This window comes from Pelecanus crispus, chromosome 2 (assembly GCF_030463565.1).
Source record: "Pelecanus crispus isolate bPelCri1 chromosome 2, bPelCri1.pri, whole genome shotgun sequence".
Classification (NCBI taxonomy): domain Eukaryota; kingdom Metazoa; phylum Chordata; class Aves; order Pelecaniformes; family Pelecanidae; genus Pelecanus; species Pelecanus crispus.
Window position 1 is genome coordinate 160,619,170 of NC_134644.1, and position 15,885 is coordinate 160,635,054.

Genomic DNA, 15,885 nt, shown 5'->3' on the forward strand with positions numbered 1-15,885 from the left:
TAAAACTATGTGAATTGTATTATACCTTACAGCACTGTTCAGATGTTTGCTCAGTCAGGGAGAAAGTGACACCATCACTTAAGCTCATCTATCTATTCTAACAGGAAAAAGCTATGATGTCCTGAAGCCTCAAGAGGAAATTACAAGATGGAAGACTGACTTTATTTCTACATAAAACTCTAAAAATTCTTTCAGTTGTTACCTGAAATTATGGTTTGGAACTAATGGATAAGCTGGCAATGGCATCAAAGCTGAAAATACATTTAATGCACTAACTAAAGGTTTCCAACATTTCCTACAAAATCCATCAATTTTTAATTACCTTTTTAGTGAGGTCATTCAGCAGAAGTGACAATATACAAGACAAAAAAAAAAATCATTTCACCTTCCCCAACACTGAAAATGTGCTATGACAGAGACCACATATCAATGATTTTTGCATCAACAGACGATAAAATCCAAAAGTATTACTTGAACTGAAAACAAGTTGAATGTCCAAATTCAGAACACAAAGAGCTGATCTGACAGAAGACCTCACCCAAGAAGTAGCAGAGAACATTGTGGTGAGACAGATACTATTTCATAGATAAAGCTCTCTTTACCCTTTACTTTCTCAACCCTCTTTTAGCTACGTTTTCTTGCATGCCAAAATTTGGCACAACATAAACAAGAAACAGTTCACCACTTCATATCAGCAAATGTAACCTCTCAAGTCACAGATGCTGTAGCAAGTCTTCCCAAATAATTACAGTGGCTTTAAATACAGAATTTTCCATTTTTAATTGAATTTTGTTGCTAACTAAGGGAGTAACAAGTCTTTAGAATATTTTAACTTCGATAAAAAAGGTAGGAAAGAGTCCATTAAGCCAACAACTTTTTCTACATACTTTATGTATTCTTTTAGAAATTGACATTTAAGAAAACCAAAAGCACTATCAAAAGGAAGAAAATGTTTGTATATAAAACCTTCAAACTTGAACTAATTTTTTATTTGCAAAACACCACAGGAAAGAGTAAAGATAGAAACCAAGTATTTTAAATAAACAGATTGCCAAGAACCATCTTAATTTCACATTTACTAGTTCAGTAGACCACTGAAGAAATCTGTGCAAAAGGTAACTATCCCTGTAACACTAGAAACAAAATCTGATGTCCTGTGTCTGTGTCCTGTTCAAAATAATTGATATACCTTGTTCAGCTGCAAGGGTACAAAGGACATCGTCATTAAACCTGCCATAACAAACTAGAACTTGGAAGAGATGACCAGCAGAGCCAGGACTGATTAAAGACTACTATAAATCACTGCTGTTTCTAGAAGCAGTTCTTTGTAAAGAAGGGCAGAGGAAACACACTTACAAGTTTCTTTTTGAGGTACTAATTAGAGTTTTTAGATATCTAGCATTTCTGTTTGTAATCCTGCCTTAAGAGCAGAGATGCTGTATTTAATCAATATAGCTACCACCATGTTCAATACCCTATTCTGACCAGGTATTTCAATGGAAAAAATACACCTCATGTAATACTTCATAACCCATGTAGCCTTTGACTTCTGAGATAAAGAAAAGAGGCATGCTAGTTTTTCGTTAAGAATATTTGGTGACCTCTGTCTTTTGTAACTATGAATAACAGGACTTACGAAATACGGAAACTTTCTATTAAGTTCGAATAGCAATGTGAAAACCTGCAGCAGTGAAAAACCACAGGTCACTGTAGCCCTGTGTGAGACAGGATTTCACTTTGCATGCATTGTCCTCAAATTGCATTCACTGCTCTTAAACAGGATAATATGAAAAAAGGATGATGTTCCACTATACCACTAGGATGCTAAACAAAGCAGCTCACTTCCTCCACAAAATGATAGAGTTGTCTCTCCTCATCCCTTGCTTAATGTAATGGAGTGCTCACTCTGATCATTTTAAGTGCTGCTCCTTTCTCACATCTTCCGGAAGTTACTCCAGATTCAGTTATTACAGGATCACAGAATGGATGAGGTTGGATGGCACCCCTGAAGGTTATCTGGTCCAACCCCTCTGGCTCAAGCAGGGCCACCTATGGTCAGTTGCCCAGGACCATGTCCAGACAGCTTTTGAGTATCTCCATGGATGGAAACTCCACAACCTCTCTGGACAAACTGTCCTGTCCCAGGGCTCAGTCACCCTCACAGTAAAAAAGTGTTTCCTGATGTTCAGAGGGAACTTCCTGTGTTTCAGGTTGTGCCCATTGCCTCTGGTCCTGTCATTGGACACAAGTTAAAATACATGAAATTCCATCTGAATGAAAGAAAATGGTTTTCTGCTGTGAGGGTCATCAAACACTGGAGTAGGTTGCCCAGAGAGATTGCGGAGTTTCCATCCTTGGATTTACTCAAAACCCAACTGGACACAGCCCTGTGCAGCCTGCTCTAGCTGACCCTGCTTGAATGGCGGGGGTTGGACCAGGTGATCTCAATAGGTCCTTTCCAACCTGAAGGACTCTCTGATTTCATACCAGACAGTGCTGAACATACCTAGCACTTTCATTAGAAGTTATTTAACAATTCAGCAAACTGTAAATTCAACCAAGCCATAAAAAGAAGGTGTGAAAACATGAAAATAAGTTTCAGTAAAATCAAAAGAGAATACTTAGTGAAAATATTTGCCCATGGTGCTTCTCTTACCAAAAACCAAACAGATATGAGATTTTTACCAAAGCCTCTTCCCATACCATTTCCCCAAAACATGTGGGAAGCTACATGTTTTTAAACTTGCTCTTCAATATCAGATGGTGAACAAATTTGTAACTTTTCCTTTCAAATTCTTGAAGTGAGTTTAGGTAACATTCTAGGACTTATACCCTAATCTATGATGCTAATAAATAATGAAAGTTTGATTCCTTAGAAAAGACCAAATGGTTTACTTTATAGCTCTTCAGAACTATTAGGATCCCCGCTATGAGGATTCTGAATTTTTGACTTACCGAGCAATAGCAACAACAACAACAAAAAAAATCAAGCCACAAAATGGACAGGAATTACAGAATTAATAGACTCAAGTGGTTCAGTATCAGGACGCAAAATTTCAGAACTCTGATATCCACTTCAGTGTCTTATATAAATGAACACTGTATTTGCAAACTGAATTACTGAAACTCTTGCATAAGTGATGAATAAAGGAATATAGTGTCTGCCATAAACAAACAGTTCAAATCCAATGATGCATAACTTTGGATAAAAAGTAGCACTTCAATCTCAGTAACTGAACAACAGAAGTTCTCTTTAATACTGCAGTTTTCAGACAATAGTCAGAGAAGTTAAGTCAGGTTTAACCTGAAAACTGAGATGGGCTAAGAAATATCTCAAAGGCTCTAGTCATTAAGGCAATGGGTAGACAACCTCTTATAGATCTAGCTACATCACTTGAGAATGCCACTATTTTCACAAATCTAACTAGCAGGACTGTATGGACTCTGCAGTTTACTGCAGAGTAAGTCTAGCTAGCTCCTATCTGCCTTCATCAGCTCTCTACATGAATGCACGCAGGATGGGGAACAAACAGGAGGAGCTGGAAGCTGCTGTGCTACTAGACAGCTACGACCTGATTGCCATAACCGAAACCTGGTGGGACAAATTCCACGACTGGAATGTGGCTATTGATGGCTACAGGCTCTTCAGAAGGGACAGGCGAGGAAGGAGGGGCGGAGGCATTGCCCTCTACGTAAGGAAATCAATACAGTGTGAAGAGCTGTCCCTGAAGAATAGCCATGAGCAGGTCAAAAGTTTATGGGTAAGAGTCAGAGACAGAGGCAACAAAGGGAACCTTGTGGCTGGTGTCTACTACAGGCCGCCTGATCAAGGGGAGCCTGCTGACGAAGTCTTCTTCCTCCAGCTCCGGGAGGCTTCGCGCTTGCAGACTCTTGTCCTGCTGGGGGACTTCAACCATGCCGACATTTGCTGGGAAAGCAACACGGCGAGCTGTAGGCAATCCAGGAGATTCCTGGAATGCATAGACGACAACTTCCTAAGCCAGGTAATAGACACACCTACCCGAGGGGACGCGATACTGGATCTGATGGTCACCAATGCAACTGAGCTCATCGGTGATGTCAAGACTGGAGGCAGCTTGGGCTGCAGTGATCACGCATTGGTGGAGTTCATGCTCCTGACGGACATGGGAAAAGCGAGGAGTACAGTCAGGACCCTAAATTTTAGGAAAGCAAACTTCCAGCTCTTCAAGGAGTTAGTCAGAAGGACACCCTGGGAGACGGTCCTCAGGGACAGGGGAACGGAACAGAGTTGGCAGATCTTTAAGGACACCTTCCATACAGCACAAGAGCTATCAGTCCCCAAGTGTAAAAAATCAGGCAAGGATGGGAAGAGACCAGCATGGCTGAATCGAGACCTGCTGGTCAAACTAAAGAGTAAGAGGGAACTGCACAGGCAGTGGAAGCAGGGACAGGTGTCCTGAGGGGAATACAGGGAAACGGCCCGATTGTGTAGGGAGAAGGTCAGGAAGGCCAAGGTGAGGATGGAGCTGAATTTGGCAAGGGATGTAAAGAATAACAAGAAGGGCTTCTACAGGTATATCAACCAGAAAAGGAAGGTTAAAGAAAGCATACCCCCCTGATAAACAAGAATGGCGACCTAGTATCAACGGACGAGGAGAAGGCTGAGGTACTCAACAACTTCTTTGCCTCGGTATTCACCAGCAACCTCTCTCCTCACCCCTCCCAAATCGATGGACCAAAAGATGGGGACCAGGGGGGTAAAGCCCCTCCCACTGTAAGGGAAGATCAGGTTCGAGACCACCTGAAGAACCTCAATGTACACAAGTCTATGGGACCTGATGAGATGCATCCGAGAGTCCTGAAGGAATTGGCTGATGTAGTTGCCAAGCCACTCTCCATGATATTTGAAAAGTCATGGCAATCAGATGAAGTCCCTGCTGACTGGAAAAAGGGGAATGTCATGCCCATGTTTAACAAAGGGAAGAAAGGAGGACCCTGGGAACTATCGACCTGTCATGATCACCTCTGTGCCTGGGAAGATCATGGAACAGACCCTCCTAGAAGCTATGCTCAAGCACATGGAGGACAGGGAGGTGATTTGAGACAGCCAGCATGGATTCACCAAGGACAAGTCCTGCCTGACCAACTTAGTGGCTTTCTATGAAGGAGTGACTGCATCAGTGGACAAGGGAAAAGCAATGGATGTCATCTACTTGGATTTCTGTAAAGCCTTTGACACAGTCCCCCACAACATCCTTCTCTCTAAATTGGAGAGATATGGGTTTGATGGGTGGACTGTTCGATGGATAAGGAATTGGCTGGATGGTCACATCCAGAGGGTCGTGGTCAATGGCTCGATGTCCACATGGAGACCGGTGACAAGTGGGGTCCCTCAGCGGTCTGTACTGGGACCGGTGCTATTTAACATCTTCATTAATGACATAGACAGTGGGATCGAGCGCACCCTCAGCAAGTTTGCAGATGACACCAAGCTGAGTGGTGCGGTTGACACACCAGGAGGACGAGATGTCATCCAGAGGGACCTGGACAAGCTGGAGAGGTGGGCCTCTGTGAACCTCATGAGGTTCAACAAGGCCAAGTGCAAGGTCCTGCACCTGGGACGGGGCAACCCCCGGTATCAGTACAGGTTGGGGGATGAAGGGATTGAGAGCAGCCCTGCCGAGAAGGACTTGGGGGTACTGGTGGATGAAACGCTGGACATGAGCCAGCAATGTGCGCTTGCAGCCCAGAAAGCCAACCGTATCCTGGGCTGCATCAAAAGAAGCGTGGCCAGCAGGTCGAAGGAGGTGGTTCTGCCCCTCTGCTCTGCTCTGGTGAGACCTCACCTGGAGCACTGCGTCCAGCTCTGGGGCCCTCAGCACAAGAAGGACATGGACCTGCTGGAGCAGGTCCAGAAGAGGGCCACCAAAATGATCCGAGGGCTGGAGCACCTCTCCTATGAGGCCAGGCTGAGAGAGTTGGGGTTGTTCAGCCTGGAGAAGAGAAGGCTGAGAGGAGACCTTATTGCGACCTTCCAGTACTTAAAGGGGGCCTAGAGGAAAGATAGGGAGAATCTTTTTAATAAGGCCTGTTGTGACAGGACAAGGAATAACAGATTTAAACTAAAGAACAGATTTAGACTAGACATTAGAAAGAAGTTTTTTACAATGAGGGTGGTCAAGCACTGGACCAGGTTGCCCAGAGAGGTGGCAGAGGCCCCATCCCTGGCAACATTCAAGGTCAGGTTGGACGGGGCTCTGAGCAACCTGATCTAGTTAAAGCTGTCCCTGCTCATGGCAGGGGTGTTGGGCTAGATGACCTCTAAAGGTCCTTTCCAACCCAAAGCATTCTATGATTCTATCAGTTAATCAAGGTGGTATCAGCTCTGAAACTGCTTACTAAGACCTCTCCATCTTTTCAGCTAGCAAATCTCTCAGAGCAATCACTGTCCAAAGGGAACAACAAATAGCTGAAGGACAGTAATAAGCATCTTAATTTAGCAGTCCAATAGTTAACCTGATAGTCATATAATTTGCCTTATTCCTATTATTTGTTTCAAAGTAATAAGCTAATTATATATATGGCTATCTAGACATATTTAATCAAATCAGAAACAATTCTTACAAAATCTTATTAGGAAAATGGGAAATATTCCCAAGAACTTTGATACCATATGAATATTCTTAGGTATAAAAATAGGAAGGAACAAAAATGACCATTCAATCTGACATTACACACCACAAAAATCAGGGCAATTTTTGCAGGACAGATTATCAGAACATAAGTTTTGGTCTACATAATATTATACTGATGCAATCAAACTGATTTAACCAATGATGCTGGAGTAAAAAATAATCAAAAAAGAAACTGAAAAAAACCCCTCAAAACCCAATACAAAAGGGCAATCCTCTCAACTGGAACTCTCATATGAATGTAGTTGCAACACTGTAAAATGTTCTCTACAAGAACATAAACAAAATGCTATTGCCACAATAACGTAACTAAATTGTCTATAAATAAATGAGCATAGAAGGTGGGCATAGATAAACCTGAAGTCCATCAAAGATAAAACATTTTAGCCAAAGATTTTTTTTTTACCAGGGAAAACACACATGAGAAGGACAGTCTCCTAAAGCGCTGAGAATACTACTGGCATCCGCCACCTTTTTCCCCATAAAGTACTTTTTAAAAAAGTTTGATATTTTTACAAAACAATACAAAGAAATGTTGGTAAAAGAAATTCTAACGAAGAACAGCATGAGTCAGAATTATTGCCAAATACTTTCCCAGAATTAAGTCACCATACCAAAAATTAACTTCTGAAACTTACGTTGCCATTAGGAAATCACCAGGTAAAACTTGCCGGTACAATAAAATAGGTCACGCTTAACAGCAACAGAAGACATTACATCTGCAGTTTTAAAGACATCACTTACTGCTTTGACTCATGGTGACAAACCTCCAGCGTTGGATCGTTATAGATGAAAGCTGCTTCTAAATCGTTGACTCTTACTCTGTAAATCCGGCACTGTTTACTGTTCAGTTTGATTCTATTCAGGTTTGCAACTGTGGGAAATATTGTCAGTTCCACATAACCCTACGAAAACACAAATCAAAATCTTCTGTGAAATCTTCATCAATTCACAAACTAGATATATATAAAGAAAATTCTTATTAATGCCTTTCAAAGGAAAATCATAGGTAAAAAAATGTTAATTTTTTATTTGAAAAGAAAATTGGTTTGCCCTTTTAGATGTCTAAAATACATTTTGTTTCGTATCATTTAACAGATGAATTTTCCCAGCTGTGAAACAAAACAAAAAACTTCAAAATGACTGGTAATCATGCCTGTTTTACTGGAAATTATCTGCCTCTATTGACCAGATTTCAAGTTACCAGCATCACTATGTTTTAGGTTTTGGTATATGAGCTTGAGACAATGATTTTTAAAACCTAAGCAGAATCCATTCAGGCAGATATCTAAATTCACAAAAAGCCTCAAATGACTTTAGGCCTGAAATTAGGAAAGTCTCTTCAAAGCCCCAGCGAACTCACACATAAGCTAGGAAACTCCATAACCCTATCCCTAACATCAGCTAACACTGTGTTGAAGGTCAATTTTGAATTGCAAATTGCTTTGTAATATTATTTACAGTGCAGTGATTTTCTTTTAGAAAGCTTTTCCTTACAGAGATTCAAGTGTTCACAATTAGAAGGTATTCTATTTGACACATCTCAAGGAATGACAGACTTATGAGGGGCATCAGATTAGAAAGTATAAAATATAAAGAAGCTAAAGAACATAATTAGCTTGTGTGTGCAGTTGTTTACTCTAAAAGCATGAAGAAAACCCAGACTTTTAATTTCTACTTTCACATTTTATTAAAAAATACTTACTACAACAGACTTTCTCTGAAAATTTATGTTGTTGATACAAACTACCTGGTGAGTTGTGCTGGAAAAAAAAAAAATTAAAGTAAGTAAGGTTTTGCACAAATGCCAGCATTTAAAATAATATTTTAACCCAGCTTTAAAAAAAAATAGAGAGCTCATACAGGATGTATGTACATATAAATACTGCATATAGCATATATTTATATAAGAAGAATTCAAGATGGTCTAAATCTCTTACATGGTCCAAAACAGATACTGCACTGAAGTTGCACACAAGGTCAGTAAAGCTCCAGTAAAATCAAAGTCTAGTATCATACCACTATGAATATTACTAGTAACACAGGAAGACAGCAACATTGCTTTTGAACATCACATAACAATACGTAAAAATATGTAAAAATATAGTATAACTAATGGCATAGTATCAAGTTCTAACACTTGCGCAGTATTAGAAAACAAATATTAGAAAAAAAGTATTAGAAACAGCATGCAGCTGTAATATTTACAATCAGAGACCTGTGGAAAATTTACCTGGTGAGCTGATGCTCATAAATAATTTATGTAAGCAGATACTATACATGAAAAAAAGATACAGTATGTGCTTTTACAATTAGCATGTCATAAAAATGTATTATTTTAAATAATGGTTACATACCAATCAAGATAGGTATTTTAAACAAGTCAAATGCATTTGCTTAAATTTTGAATGATGTATTAGAACTCCTGGTAAACAAAACTCTAATTTAAAAAATGGAAGAAAAAATAACAACTCCAACTCTTTTAAAACCTTGGAAGTTTTTTCTGTAGTAGGTGGCATCTTCACCCGCACTTCACAGTAGTGCTATTCACGACTCAAGATCCAACCTTGTAATAACTGAATTTTTATGCCACATTGCACATTGCATGCACATACTCATGTACCCTGTGCATTAAAAAGTGACTTTGCTTCAGTTGAGCAAGTTCACTAAAAATTCCGACAAGAGAATGGTAACTTGTAGTATCCAAAGATGGATTCAAACGTTACCTACACATTAAAATGTACATGATAACAAGAGTGATTCTATTCATAAATACATCTGCATTACAGATTTATCAAGAAATCAAGGAGGTATAAACAGAAATACATAAAGATCCACTGAAATCCAGAACCAACCACTTTACAGCTTGATTACAACCAAAACGATGAATGTGTAAAGATGACAATTTGCTTAACAAAGCTGCTTACCGCAACTGCATTTTTTATATATATATAATATATTAAAAAATATATATATATATAAAAAAAAAAAAGCCCTTAAGTCAAAAGGGTTTGACACAGCAGTAAGAATGAAACATGGTATGGTCTGTAGGGCTGATACTGTGTGGAGAGACCTCCAAGGTTTGAAGAGCACGATGCAAATATCTTTATAGGATGAGACTGGATGGTTGATAGACTCACTGTCCACGAGTGAGTCCATTTACACAATAAAACATACACCTACAATATACATTTCCTGAGTGCAAGCTATGACATAAGCAATAGTTCCAACCTTCTGAGGTAAATAATTACTGATCAGCCTGTGGTCTGTTTCAAATACGCACTGGTCTCAAGTATAGCAACTTAAAAAAAAAAAAAGGATACTTATAATTTATATGGTCTTGGGCTCTCAAATCCTTTGTCTCCTTTCTTTCTATTCATCGTGAACAGCAGCACTAAACACACACTGCTGATCGTCAGACTGGCATCAGCATCATCCTCGCTTGACGGGTCCTTCGATTTTTCCCCGTGACAGGTCGTATTTGATCACTCATCTCCCCAGTGGATCTGTGGCTCCCAACAGTCAGGCATCTTCAGCTCGAATAAGCGCCATAGTTATAACACGAACAACATTCAGTCTTTCTACATAACCCTTTACGAGTGCAGCACACAACCCCTCTCTACACCGGGGGTACGATACCAGTTCAGAGGCGCTGCGTGCTTCTTTTCCGCAGGAACCACGTAAATCAACCGGCTCAACGGGCAGTGGCGGCGGCAGCTACCGAAGCAAGAAGGCCGCCGCCGGGCAGGCACGGCCGAGGGCTCCCCGCTCCTGGGACCGCCGGCTGGGGCAGCACCCTCCGTGCCGGGGGGCAAGCGGGCCGGGAGGGCGGAGCGCAGGCGGCGCCGCAGAGCCCCCCGCGGCCCGGCCTTATCGTCGCTGCGGACGCGGGCGCTGCTTCGGGCGGCGGTTGGGCTGAGGGCTCCCGCGGCTCCTTCTCGTCCGGGACAGTCGGCTGGGGCCGGCCGGCATGGAGGGCAGGGGCGGCCCAGGCTCTCCGGGCCGCGCGCGGCTCCCCTCAGCAGCGCGCCCGCCGGGCCCCGCCAACGCTCTCCCTCTCCGCAGCGGCCGCCATCTTGTTAGTAACCTTTACCCCGGCGGTTGAAAGGTCGCAGGCCCTTTAAGGGAGCTCGAGTTCTTGAAGGATGGGAAGGCTTTTGGAGCCCCGCTTTTCAGAAGGCTGGTGTACTCACGGCAGAGGCAGCGAAGCAAAAAAGAAAAAAAAAAAAAAGAAAAGAAAAGCCGAAAAATAATCCTAAGGACGCCTGCGGGGCCGGGTCACGTCCCCGTGCGCATGCGCCCCGCGGGCCTCCAGCGCAGGAGCCGGCGGGCGCGCGGCACACGCAGGCCGCGACTCGCGCAGGCGCACGGCTGGCCGTGGGCGGGGCCTGCGGGCGGCGGGAAGCGGGGAGCCGGGAGCCTCATCCCGGCCCCGGCCCCGGCCCCGATCCCCTGCGCTCACCGCTCGGGCTGGGAGCGGCGGGCGGTGCGCGGGGCTCGGGGCCGGCTCACAGCCCGGGGGCTCCCTCAGGTGCGATAGCGCCCTGGACCGCCCGCCTCTCTGCTGGCGGGGGCTCCCCTTGCGCAGGGGAGCGCCCGCCCCGGCGCAGGCCGCCGCCGCCGCCATGCTGGCCGTGCCTCCGCGGCCGGCGAGCCGCCGTCAGCGTGGGGCGGCTGAGCTGCTGCAGCGGGGCCCAGCCCGCCGGGGGCCTTCGGCCGGCTCCCCGCTGCGCCCGCTGCTGGCGGCCCTCGGGCGCGGAGCCGCTCGCTGCCTGCGATCGCAGCAGTGGAGCTCCGGCGACTGACAAACGCCTGGACGTGCCCGAGTGCGCGCACCAAGCGCGGCCCTGCTGCGTAGGGGCCAGGCGCAAGGGCACAGCCAGCACAGGCTCACAGGATGATACCGTAGCTGTCCTGGTTTCGGCTGGGACAGAGTTAATTTTCTTCCTAGTAGCAGGCATAGTGCTGTGTTTTGGATTTAGTATGAGAATGTTGATAACACGCTGATGTTTTAGTTGTTGCTGAGTACTGCTTATGCTAGTCAAGAACTTTCCAGCTTCCCATGCTCTGCCAGGTGCACAAGAAACGGAGGGGGCACAGCCAGAAGAGTTGATCCAAAGGGCTATTCCATACCACATGACGTCATGCTCAGTATATAAACTGGGGGAGTTGGCCAGGGAGCAGCCAGCACTGCTCGGGAACTGTCTGGGTATCGGTCGGCGGGTGGTGAGCAATTGCATTGTGCATCACTTGCTTTGTAGATCATTATTATTATTATCATCATCATTATACTGTTACTATTAGCATTACTATTTTACTTTATTTCAATTATTAAACTGTTCTTATCTCAACCCAGGAGTTTTTCTCACTCTTCCGATTCTCTCCCCCATCCCATCGGGGTAGGGGGAGTGAGCGAGCACCTGCGTGGTGCTTAGTTGCTGGCTGGGGCTAAACTACGACAATAACACATCAGTCTTTGTTTGCGGCTCAAAAAAGGATTTAAGACAGTAACTACACTGTTGTCCAAAACTGATGCTGCTGTAGACGTCCATTGTAAAGCCCTACCCTGAGTTATGCAACACGCTTTTGTTAAGAGATTGGCTGAGAGCAGCAGTCTAGGTGATATCTTCCTGACTTGATCAGTGACCCGTGAGAAGTTGCTTAAGATCTGCCAAGAAGGAAATGAGGGGAAAGGTAATTCGGCAGGGGGAAGATGGCAACCACCGACTCATGAGCCTGCGACCACAATTACACCCCAGACTCAAATGGAAGGACAAGTGAGCATGCTTGCTAACTTGCATACTAGGCGAACAGATTTTAACCAGTCATAACACTGTGTGTATTAGGGAATTAAATCTGGTAATAAATGCATATAAATAGATGCAAATGAACTTGGCTCAGTTGGTTAGAGTGTGGTGCTAATAACGCCAAGGTCACGGGTTCGATCCCTGCTCACTGCAGGGGGGGTTGGGCTCGATGATCTCTCAAGGTCCCTTCCAACCCAAAGCATTCTATGATTCTATGAAATGCTAACTTGATGATTTAGTGTGCTAGCTTTGTGGAAAGCCGCCTAGCACCCAAACTTAGAATCAGAATCATAGAATCGTTTAGGTTGGAAAAGACCTTTAAGATCATCCAGTCCAACCATTAACCTAACATTACCAAGTCCACACTAAACCAATTAAGGGTAGACTACACTAAACCATGTCCCAAAGTGCCACGTCTACCCATTTTCTGAATGCTTCCAGGGACGGTGACTGCACAACTTTGGGAGTAAACAATATCTCATCTCAGTGCGTGAAGCTTGGCTTATTGCACAGCAGGTAAACACGCCCTATTTGGGACAACAACACTGCTGGAAACGTGGCACGGAGCCATAAAATGAGATTGGGTTCAATGGCCCCTTCTCTTCCGCCCCAAGTGTGCTGTGGAGTGCCTTTAGCTACAATATTGGGAGGACACAATGACGTTTCCTCATAACCTAGATTTGGTCTGTTACAAGCAAATTTTGATTCATCTGTCTGATGTTAAATGCTTGCATCAAAGCAGCTGATGGAGTTAACCCTTCCAGCATCAGCGGTTCTTGAAATTCAGAAAGCAGCATCTCATTTTGAACGTCTGACAAAACAAATCAGAACCACTGTGAACATGTAGAATCATAGAATCGTTTAGGTTGGAAAAGACCTTTCAGATCATCCAGTCCAACCATTAACCTACACTACCAAGTCCACACTAAACCAATCAAGGGTAGACTAGACTAAACCATGTCCCCAAGTGCCACATCTACCCGTTTTTTGAACACTTCCAGGGATGGTGACTCCACCACCTCTCTGGGCAGCCTGTTCCAATGCTTGACCACCCTTTCCGTAAAGAAATTTTTCCTAATATCCAACCTAAACCTCCCTGGCACAGCTTAAGCCCATTTCCTCTCGTCCTATCACTAACTACATGGGAGAAGACACCAACACCCACCTCACTACAACCTCCTTTCAGGGAGTTGTAGAGAGCGATAAGGTCTCCCCTCAGCCTCCTCTTCTCCAGGCTAAACAACCCCAGTTCCCTCAGCCGCTCCTCATAAGGCCTGTGCTCCAGAACCTTCACCAGCTTCACTGCCCTTCTCTGGACACGCTCCAGCACCTCAATGTCTTTCTTGTAGTGAGGGTCCCAAAACTGGACACAGTATTCCAGGTGCAGCCTCACCAGCGCCGAGTACAGGGGAACAATCACCTCCCTGCTCCTGCTGGCCACACTATTCCTGATACAAGCCAGGATGCTGTTGGCCTTCTTGGCCACCTGGGCACACTGCTGGCTCATGTTCAGCCAGCTGTCTACCAACACCCCCAGGTCCTTTTTGGCCAGGCAGCTTTCCAGCCACTCTTCCCCAAGCCTGCAGCTTTGCATGGGGTTGTTGTGACCCAAGTGCAGGGCCCGGCACTTGGTCTTGTTGAAGCTCATACAGTTGGCCTCAGCCCATCGGTCCAGCCTGTCCAGGTCCCTCTGCAGGGCCATCCTACCCTCCAGCAGATCGACACTCCCACCCAGTTTGGTGTCGTCTGCAAACTTACTGAGGGTGCACTCAATCCCCTCATCCAGATCATTGATAAAGATGTTAAACAAGGCTGGCCCCAGTACTGAGCCCTGGGGAACACCGCTCATGACCGGCTGCCAACTGGACTTAACTCCATTTACCACTACTCTCTGGGCTCGGCCACCCAACCAGTTTTTTACCCAGCGAAGACTACGCCCGTCCAAGCCATGAGCTGCCAGCTTCCCAAGGAGAATATTATGGGAGACTGTGTTACACGTGCAAAAATAGTTTAGATAAACCTGAATCATTACCTTGGTATTATGATACAGCTCTATTCAGGTAATACTTAAGTTTTTACTTGTTTCACAAACAAAACCCAATGTAAATATACACTGTTGGATCACCGACTACAAAACTATTAATCGCCTTGTGGATTTCAGCTAAGGAACCTTCTATGATGCAATGGAGGTTATTTCCAAGCCTTTCACGTTCATATTAGTGTTGATCTCAGAGGGGGAACTTACTGGTGCTATTAAAGGACCGCAGCTGCTGAAACCAGACGGTGAACACGGCCTCCTGCCCGGCAGAGAGCCATTACAGGCCAGCTGAGCCTCTACACAACTGGGTCAAACACCACACTTGTACGCTTCAGAAACGTGGAGCACAGGGAATTGATTTTGCATCAGTGGGCAAGAATAAGCAGAGCTCAGGAAGTAGGTTTTATTCAGCTTTTTATCTATAACAAAATTCCAAGGATGCACACATCCATCTTGAGTTACATTTGATTTATACTTTCTTTCCTCTCCCCGCTCACCCTACATTTGGCATGCTAGCAGTTCTGAAGTTTTTCATATCTTACATCTGAGTTTGATGCAGCAAATGCTTTTTGTATAGAAAAATCCTACAGTTGTTCAGTTTTAAAAAAAAAAAAAATCTGAAAAATGTCTAATATTAAACTCTGGCTCGCTGACATGCAAACAATCCTTTTTAATGATCACAAAATTTCAATTTCAGGCGCTCCATTTAATGACAGTATCATAAAAAATATCCTGTTTCATTGCTCTACACAGAATAATATTCCACCCTGTTTTCAAGACATGATTTCTATGTGCAGTTATTTGCCATAACAAAGGTTTTTTTTTTAAAAAATCATATTACAAAGTTTTATAAGCTCTCTTTAAAAAGCAAAGGTAGTCTTCTGTAAAAAATTAATTTTACATTCTCATGGCAGTTTATAGGAAGTTCATAACACAGTGTGCAACTATTCTCTCATACCTTCACACTTGATTGCAGCTTGGTTTTTTGTACTATTTAAAAGGCAATTCTGCCAAGTGTTAGCGTGTCAAGAGCTTGTGCCAATGTTATTCACAGACATGACCACAAAAAGAACCACCTTCCAAAATTAAGACTGGTGTAGTCTCAGTCAGGAATAATTTGTTTGTGAGCTTGTCAAGGTCTGCAGTATTCGAGATGTCAACACTGCAACAAAATCTTAATCTTTAAGAACACTCGCTAACGGGCAAAAGACTAAGCATTCCATGTTGCTGTCGAAATCAATTCAGTTGATTCAATTGTTATCAAGGAGTTTTTAATTTTTAATGTCAGACTTCAGTTTATGGATAGACAGCTGAAACGTATTCAAGAAGTAGCTTGACTCCTGGCATAACTACAGACACAAAGGAA

The 15,885-nt window shown here is 43.8% G+C and overlaps 1 protein-coding gene across 1 annotated transcript in view; it reads right to left on the reverse strand.

The window, feature by feature from the left end:
- TAF2 (TATA-box binding protein associated factor 2) overlaps positions 1-10,401 on the reverse strand; it is a 68,366-nt gene extending 57,965 nt beyond the window's left edge. The window contains exons 1-3 of the mRNA XM_075704760.1: positions 10,002-10,401; positions 8,380-8,434; positions 7,419-7,579 (exon numbers count right to left, since the gene is read on the reverse strand). Coding sequence (XP_075560875.1) covers positions 7,419-7,579; positions 8,380-8,434; positions 10,002-10,054 — 269 coding nt within the window. The 5' untranslated portion in view covers positions 10,055-10,401. The remainder of the gene's footprint in view (positions 1-7,418; positions 7,580-8,379; positions 8,435-10,001) is intronic.
- Between the last annotated feature and the right edge of the window lie 5,484 nt (positions 10,402-15,885).